The sequence below is a fragment of the Drosophila tropicalis genome, unplaced genomic scaffold (genome assembly GCF_018151085.1).
Source record: "Drosophila tropicalis isolate 14030-0801.00 unplaced genomic scaffold, ASM1815108v1 contig_859, whole genome shotgun sequence".
NCBI classification, from domain to species: Eukaryota; Metazoa; Arthropoda; class Insecta; order Diptera; family Drosophilidae; genus Drosophila; species Drosophila tropicalis.
This window is the reverse complement of record NW_027173353.1, coordinates 8,338,749-8,347,042: the sequence shown is the minus strand read 5'-3', so window position 1 is coordinate 8,347,042 and position 8,294 is coordinate 8,338,749. Positions and strand designations below refer to the sequence as shown.

Below are 8,294 nucleotides of genomic sequence, written 5' to 3'. Positions count from 1 at the left end.
TGAACAGGAACTAATACTTGTTAAAGGTCAGATCATTTCGTTCAAACTTGAATCATTTTTTAACTAGCTGACTAAACTTAGTTTCAGTATGAACTCTCTTATTAGTATATCTCTTGAAATGCGGAAACAAGAGAGGGTAGACTAAATTACATATTTGAATTGCTGAAATATTTATTTCCAACTTTTGTGTAAACTTATGTTTCTATTATAGTACTTATGTTCTAGTTTATAATTGTACAAAAATGAATAAAATAAGTTTGACTTTAAATTTCAATGTACAATGTCCCTACTACAAATAAAACCAAGAACAGAAAAGGATTTGAATTAGGGCACAAGAGAGAGAGAGAGCCTCAAATAAAGGTCAGAGTCTAGAATTTATTGTAAAGTTTCTTAATTATACTATTTACTCATCGAACACTTCCTGAGCCATAGCGTATTTCACGTTCGAATTGCTCTGCCTTAAGGGTCCCATCTATGCTTTCACAATTTTTGTTAAATACGCTATAAGCACTCATTTCATTCCGGCTCTTTGGCCCAGTGCGTGTGTTGAAATATATACCGAACAGGGCCGAAAACATGAGGAATACCAATCCGAACTTCAGTTCGATAGCAATCACATATAGAGTTATCCAGAAGAGAACATAGACACCCCAAAGAGTGTATTTCAGTACTTTGCTCTCCCTGGGATCCGTGCTTGAGCTAAGCGGGGAATTCTCCGCGACAGTTTCATCTTCACTGGAGGGCACATACTCATCCTGTGAATGCGAGGAGGTCTCACTGTTGTTGGTGGGCTAAACAATATATATAAACAAATTAATAAGAGCTACTATGACTTTGAAATGTGCAACAGGAAGGATATGTAGTTGATTCATGACGTAGTTTCAAGTAATCAACAACTTGTTTGCGCTATCTTCTGTGCTTGTGTTCTGCGTGCCCGCTGACGTTTACATTTTGTTTACCTGAGGCTGGTATATGTCGATTGTTGTTTCCTTTTTGTCTTCAGATCCTTTGCCTGTTCCGAGCATCCAAAATCGACGTAGTCTCGCTTTGAAGCTGTCCAAAGTTGCTTTCCTCTTCTTTTGAAGACGATATTGCCTCAGCTGTTCTTGAAAATCAGCCATAAATTCCGACTTTACTCAAACGATTGAAATTTAACAGACTCACAAAAGATACTGTTAAATGTTTACCCAACAAGCATTTGGAAGAGAAATCATTGCTTCGTTGATTAATATTTGATTATTTTCATAGTCGACTAACAGTCTTTTTGTAAATGCTTATAACGTGATTTATTTAAACTACAATACAAATTAATTATGCTAATGTTTAAAATAACTTCGGCTATGGCTCAACATTTATGTGTATCCGTCTTAACGATGTAGTACTGAGTATTTATTCTTATTCAATGTCAAAAGCAGTGATTGAGAAATTTAACTATAAAGTATAATCTATTTTGTTAATTAATTGCAATCACAAATTTTATGAAATGCTGCGTGGGCACAGCATTAGCGATGAGATTGTTTCGAATTTCAAAAGGCACAAACAATCACCATACACAAAATTTACTTTGATAATTAGCATACTTTTAGGCGACAATAAGACAATATGGCCGTAAATTAATAAGTGAAAGTGCTCTATTGAATTTTTTGTCTGAAAAAGTAAAAATCTATGGCAAATTAAAGAAGTTTTTGTACAGAAACAGGAGATGAAAGCTTAATTTCAATTATAAAAATCCATATGGTCTTTGCTATTTTTAGAATGTAAGAAATATTTCTAAGACTTGGCTTGTTGTCTTTAGTATTTCCAATAAATAGTTGAAATAGTTGTAAAATCTGATCAAAATGATCTAAAGCATATTCAGAAATGTTCCAAATTGTCTGGAATTCCTTAAGAGAGTTCTCAAACAATTTAAGTTCAAGTAATAGTTTCGTGTCTAAAAATAAAAACATCAAAAGGCTAAAAAGAGGTAATAAAAGATATTAAATTAGGTGCTACCTAGTTAACTCAGATTTGGGCTGGCAACCAAAAGCAAAATACAGATATGAACTACAGCAAAGAATCTGTGAGTGCACTTGCTTAATATACTGTAATCACCTTTAATGGGTAAAAAATGAAAAAAATGAAGCAACCACATACCTACTAAAAATGTGGCAATCGTTTTAAGAAGAGGACAAACAACAACATCCCCCCACATAAGGCATTATTATTTATGTTCATAAGCCACACTAAATGCTGATATCCCTCGTTTTCACACTTTAAATTGCAATGGGCCGTAAAACATGATGATCCCACCATTTAGATCCAGTTATCGCTTTTATTAGTGAACCGAATTTACTAGTAGCAGGTCTCAACTACTATGTATAATGGTGCATTGGCCAGGTTGTTTCAGCAGATGCGAGAAATCTGTTGGCTTATAAGATATCAAAGTTAAGAATGAAACACACATGACAAACTTACATATATTATATATGTAAATACGGCGACATGTACACCTTGTTAATGGTATTTACAAAAATAATACGTATCTACAGTAGAATTTAACAGCATGTTTTCGACTACAGTGACTGATGAGTTGAAACAACCTTTACATTATTTGCTCTAATGAATTGAAAAATGGAACTCCAATCGGTAGTAGAGATGGGGGCGGGGTGGGTGCTCTTTTTATTAATATTCTTTGCGTGATACACATATTATTTATCACAACGTCAAGAAGCTCCATTATCTTTATGGTATACTCTGATAGCTCCCACTGTTATGATGTCCGTCTGTGCTTGCTACGAATATATGTTCAGAGTCACAGAGCAATTTGATCAGTTCATTTTTGTCACAGGTTCGGGGATGTCAGTAATTGAAAGTTTAAAATGTATTCGGTAAAAAATCAGTCCGATGTTGAGGCAACATCAAACTCTGTGGATCGAAAAACAAAAACTGCAGAGTCAAATGAAAGTCATGAATATGAAGAAGTGCTCGAGTTGATTGGTAATTTACAAGTGAATAAATAAATAATTCGTAATTACATTTTAATATGTGTATATCCTTATCAAGGATTCGGACGTGTCCAGTGGACTGTGCTATTTGCCGCTGGTTTTCTCCTAATGATGGTCATTAACGAGACCATGGGCATGTCTTACATCACAATTGTATCACAATGCGATTTTGCAACCAATTCTGTGGATAAAGCCATCATGAGTGCTGCAAGTTTTATTGGTAAGCAGAAAGTGCGAATGAATGGCAAAAAGATCTGAAAATAGAGAACAATGCCATCTTATCACCACAATAGTCACAATGCTTCAGCAATTTTTCACAAATCCCATCACTGTTTGGCAACGTGTTTTTATTTTGGATTCTGAAAGTAGTGAAGTTACATTTTTGAAATTTATATTAATAATAAGTCTGTCCAAGCAGACTAATCACAGATTAGAGACCCTCACGAAATTGCTATAAATGTGAATCCCCTTATTTATAAGCATCTGCGAGATTAGCCAGTTGAACTTCAAAGGCACGTGTAAAAAATTAAGTCAAGTTGAGATGAAGTTAAATTAACTCCACTTCATCTCTTTATTCCTAGGAATATTTTGTTCATCATATTTCTGGGGTTATCTAAGCGATACAGTTGGACGGAGGCCAATATTAATATATACCACATTTGCTGGTAACTTGTTATCCTTAGCATCGATATTTATACCAAATTATTGGATTTATGTCTTTATTCGATTCACTGTTGGCTTCTTGTAAGTATATATGTATGTTAATCTGATCTCTTGGTCATCTGTTAGATGTTAAGTATGAGGAATAAGTTTAATGATTTATTTATTTGCGTTATCAGCATTGCTGGAGCATCTTCCACTACCTACGCCTACTTGGGTGAATTCTTTATACCCCGTCACCGTCCCCTCGTTATCAATTATGCCAGTTTATTTGTTGGAATCTCCACCGTTTATGTGCCTGGTAATTATTTGTTTTGGAATTCACAATTTTTATTCTTTTGAGCATAAGAAATTTCATTGCTCTACTCCCTCAGTTGTTGCATGGGTTATATTATCTATGGACTGGAGTATTGGCATCACGGAGAGTTTTTCTTTTCGACCTTGGCGATTGTTGACTATATTTTATTTGTTACCCGGAGTCGTGGGAACTCTTATGCTTTTGACACTTCCAGAGAGTCCCAAGATTTTATTATCTCTACATAAGACCCAGGAGGCCTACGATGCTGTTGACTGGATTGCAGTCCGTAATTCTGGCAAACATTTGCATGAGTTCAAGGTTAAGAAACTAAAAGAGGAATCCCATCCTGAGGGAAAAAATGCATTGCTTGTCTCAAAATCGGCGTAAGTAAAAATTGAAAATCCAAATTAAGTAAATTGTGTGTTAATTATTAATCGATCAATAGATTCACAACCGTTAAGAAGATGTGGAAAGAAACTTTACCTCTGCTGAGAAGACCTCATTTAGTTAATTTTGCTATAAGTTGTACGATTATGTGCGGCCTGTTCTTTAGGTAATATGGCTTAGGTTAAACAAGGCTTATAAACTCAATTCATTTGGCTAAAATGCATTTTTATAAACAGCTCATCAGGTATGGGTCTATGGTATCCAGAGATTCAAAATCGTTTGGGCTCATCCGATGATGTGGATTTGACAGTTTGCCAAGTCATCGATGCCTCAATTGATCAATCAGAGAACATTACAACAACAGTAAGTAGCAATTAGTATATTAACAATCAGTCAAACTATTACAAAATCTCAAATTCTCTGTCTACTCTCTATTTTATTGCAGATCTGTAATGATCACATAAATGTCAAAAGTTATATAGACACAATTACATATGGTTCTGCCTTGATTGTGGGCTACATTTTGATGGGTTTAGTTCTAAATCGAATTGGTCGAAAGGCTTCTATATCACTCGCTTTGACCATAGCAGCTGCTTGTGCCCTTTCATTGATTTGGATAAGAGATGAGGTCGTCATTGTTGTCTGCTTCTGTTTATATCTAGTCTTGCCGGGTCTTTGCGTCTCTGTTCTAAGTGGCGCTGTGGTGGACCTAATGCCCACCCATTTGAGAGGAAAGGCTGTCTGCATTTGCCTTATGTTGGGCCGAACAGGCAGTGTATTTGGAAGCAATATTATTGGTGTCCTTTTGGAATCATATTGTACAGCAACATTTGGTGTATTTTCAGGATTTGTGTTGGGTAAGTAGAGAATTATGCCAATCGTACTTCTCGCCATGTCTTTGCCAACTTTATGCTTTGATTCTTTTCAGTTTGTGCCGGAATGACATTACTTCTGCCAATATGAGCCAAATCTGGGCTTAGTTTTTTATAAAATCCTGAAAGATATACAGACTTGTAGACTCAAAGTTCCTATAAGATCGAAATCTAGATGTTTTATATCAAATTTATTTATAATAATTGTTGAAGGGTTAATATCATGAAAGATGATGTTGTTTGCCCAAGCTGCCAGTGCTTACTTTTAGTCTCTAGTCTGTTAGTTTGTAACTCTAGACTTGACAAAAGAGATTAAAATATTGTTGTCTGTTTTTAACTACTTATAAATAAATAAAAATGTTTACCAAACTGAAAATAACTAATATTTGTATTGTATTAATCATTTTGACAGCAGCTTAAAAATATTGGCTGGGAAAATATGTTGATTGATTTGCTTTAAAAAGAACAAGAAAAACATAGATTGTTCTATGAAACTTGAAATGTAGAAACACTTGTGTTTAATTACTAGATTCTTTTCGTGGGATGTGGCTGAGAATGTTAATATTCAGGTCATTGCATTGTGCTCTTAACCAGTTTTAAACATTTAATTCAAAAGTAAAATAAGCTCTTTTAAATAAAACGTCAAATGTTCTAGTCTCAAAACGGGTTTTGGGTTTACTCAGGTAGCAAATTCTTCTGAGAATTAGCTCAATAGCATTCTGATATTTGGATCTGCAGTGAGTTGAATTAGAATACAATACATAAAATGCTTTGCTGCATTAGTAAACAAACCAGTTGACAATTAACGCTCTCAATGTCAAGATGGGGGATTCCTACGATGGCAGAATGGCTGTGAGTTCATGGGACTATGACGATGTTTTGGAGAAGATCGGTAAGGCATTGGGCTTGGCTTAGGAATATCCAGAATAAACAAATCTCACCATATGCAGGCTATGGCAAAACACAATGGCTGCTCCTGCTCATAAGTGGGCTGTTGACCATAACTTCGGTTGCCGCTCAACAATCTATGGGCATCATTGTAATCGCCTCCCACTGCGAGTTTCACACAACTCAGGCTGAGAAGGGTCTAATGATGGCATCTTGTGTGGCTGGTGAGTTGACAAGTATAATAAATTTCTTGTTTGAGTGAGATGTGATTGGCAAACGATTATAAATTTATTTTTAGGTATTTTCCTATCTACATACATCTGGGGTTATATCAGCGATGACATAGGAAGACGCAAAGTGCTGCTCTATGGGGTGTTTGTTAGCAATGGGCTGCAAATTATTCTAATGTTTGTGACCAGCGTCTGGTTATTTAATATTGTTAACCTTCTTGGGGGTATTAGGTGAGTCTACTATTAGATTGGATTCTAACCCAAGCTGACTGTCGTTTTCTCCTAGTATTGGCGGCATTTCAGCTGCCATCTATGCATATTTGAGTGAATTTCATGTTCCTCGACATCGAGCAATTGTCATTAACTATTCCACAATGTTTGTTAGTGTATCTGCAATATTCGTGCCAGGTAATCAACAAAGGAACTAACCTAAATGCCAAATATTTATTCACTTTTCCCCTTACTGATAGCAACTGCTTGGCTTATATTGTCCGCGGACTGGTCCATTGATCTAGTTGGGGATTTTGTTTTTCGTCCTTGGCGTTTAATAATGTTAATTAACTTACTGCCTGGTTTTATTGGTGGTTTGCTTCTACTATACTATCCGGAAAGTCCAAAGCTTTTGTTGTCACAAAACAAAACCGAAGAAGCCGTGAATGCGGTGGCCTGGATAGGCAAATTAAATCGTGGAATTCCCATAAACCAAATACTCAATTGTGACGAATTCACATTGAAGCCAGAAAATGACTCAGATAATAGTATGTTACGCAATAGCTCTGGATGCAGCATTCTAACAAATATTGTACGAGCCACAATTCCCCTTTTCCATAAGCCACATGGCTTTAACTTTCTACTGTGCAATCTGGGCGTGTTTGGCATGTTTTTCAGGTAAGAGAAATATGTAGAATGTGGGTAGAACTTTTTGCAGATTTCAACAACCTTTTTGTCTACTTACTTCACCCAGTTCCAATGGTATGCAGTTTTGGTTTCCCGAGATTGTGAATCGTTCGTCGAGTGCCGAAAATGCAAACTCATCTACAGTATGCGAAATATTGTCCAACTCTTTTGCTCAACAGAAGGAGACAGTAGTTGTGGTAAATATTTGAAAACCTTATCACCCTTATTTGTGGCTTTACATCAATATATTGTGACTTTTTCAGAGCTGCATCGATCCCATATCTCAGAAGACTTACATTGATAACATGATAGTTGGTGTTGCCTTCTTAATAGGCTTTTGCATTCAAGGAACTTTACTTAATCCCTTGGGCCGTAAAAATGTCCTGTTAGCTGCTCTCGTCCTGTCGACCATAAGTGGAATACTTTTGCATTTTGTTGTCAACTCGACAGCTGTTTTGGTTCTCTTCTGTCTCTATATACTCTTGCCTGGGCTCTCAATTTCCATAATGCTGGGCGCTGTGGTGGACTTTGTGCCCACCAACTTAAGGTTAGTTAGTTAATTCTGTATCTTAAGCTATGAGTTTAAATGGAAACATAATATTTCTGTATTGTTGTAGAGGAAAAGCAGTTAGCATTTGCATGTCACTTGGACGACTTGGCATTATAGCCGCCACCAATCTGATGGGTATAATGTTGCAGCCATTGTGCAATACGACATTTGCCATGTTTACCATTATATTATTTGGTAAGTTACAATCATGGGCAGTGAATGAAATTAATGTATTAAAGTCTAAACCTTTCTTGTCTTTCAGTTTGTATTATAATTGTACATCGTTTGCCCATCAAAAATTCTGCTTAGTATTAAATGAGTTAACAAGTTTCTTCAGTTCATAACCTTTTCCAGCACAAAACAATCAATTAAGCTAGAATAAAAACAAAATGCGTACCTTTGAACCCAAATTTATAAATATTTTGATTCTTTGATCGTTATCTTATCAAAAATGCTATCAATATGTATTCATCAGATGTGAATCATTGTTGAATTGGGATTCACCCATTGGGTAGGTCAAAAATTGTG

General features: G+C 35.7%; 3 protein-coding genes across 3 annotated transcripts; 2 read left to right on the top strand and 1 right to left on the bottom strand.

Annotated features, from left to right (window-relative positions):
• Positions 1-153: 153 nt before the first annotated feature.
• Positions 154-1,159, bottom strand: Saysd1 (SAYSVFN motif domain containing 1). The gene is made up of 2 exons (XM_068297350.1): positions 960-1,159; positions 154-791 (listed from the first exon to the last, which is right to left on the bottom strand). The coding sequence occupies exons 1-2, from the start codon at positions 1,119-1,121 to the stop codon at positions 408-410; spliced, it is 546 nt and encodes a 181-aa protein (XP_068153451.1). The 5' UTR covers positions 1,122-1,159; the 3' UTR covers positions 154-407.
• A 1,670-nt stretch (positions 1,160-2,829) lies between these two features.
• LOC137582654 (synaptic vesicle glycoprotein 2C) lies at positions 2,830-5,580 on the top strand. Its single transcript, XM_068297274.1, has 9 exons — positions 2,830-2,976; positions 3,043-3,204; positions 3,566-3,728; positions 3,824-3,945; positions 4,019-4,325; positions 4,388-4,495; positions 4,566-4,692; positions 4,775-5,186; positions 5,258-5,580. Exons 1-9 carry the CDS (start codon positions 2,859-2,861, stop codon positions 5,290-5,292), a joined length of 1,554 nt encoding a protein of 517 aa, XP_068153375.1. The 5' UTR covers positions 2,830-2,858; the 3' UTR covers positions 5,293-5,580.
• A 427-nt stretch (positions 5,581-6,007) lies between these two features.
• On the top strand, positions 6,008-8,176 carry LOC137582711 (synaptic vesicle glycoprotein 2C). Its single transcript, XM_068297353.1, has 9 exons — positions 6,008-6,093; positions 6,152-6,313; positions 6,388-6,550; positions 6,606-6,727; positions 6,790-7,207; positions 7,284-7,413; positions 7,480-7,763; positions 7,834-7,961; positions 8,029-8,176. Exons 1-9 carry the CDS (start codon positions 6,024-6,026, stop codon positions 8,073-8,075), a joined length of 1,524 nt encoding a protein of 507 aa, XP_068153454.1. The 5' UTR covers positions 6,008-6,023; the 3' UTR covers positions 8,076-8,176.
• The last annotated feature ends 118 nt before the right edge of the window (positions 8,177-8,294 follow it).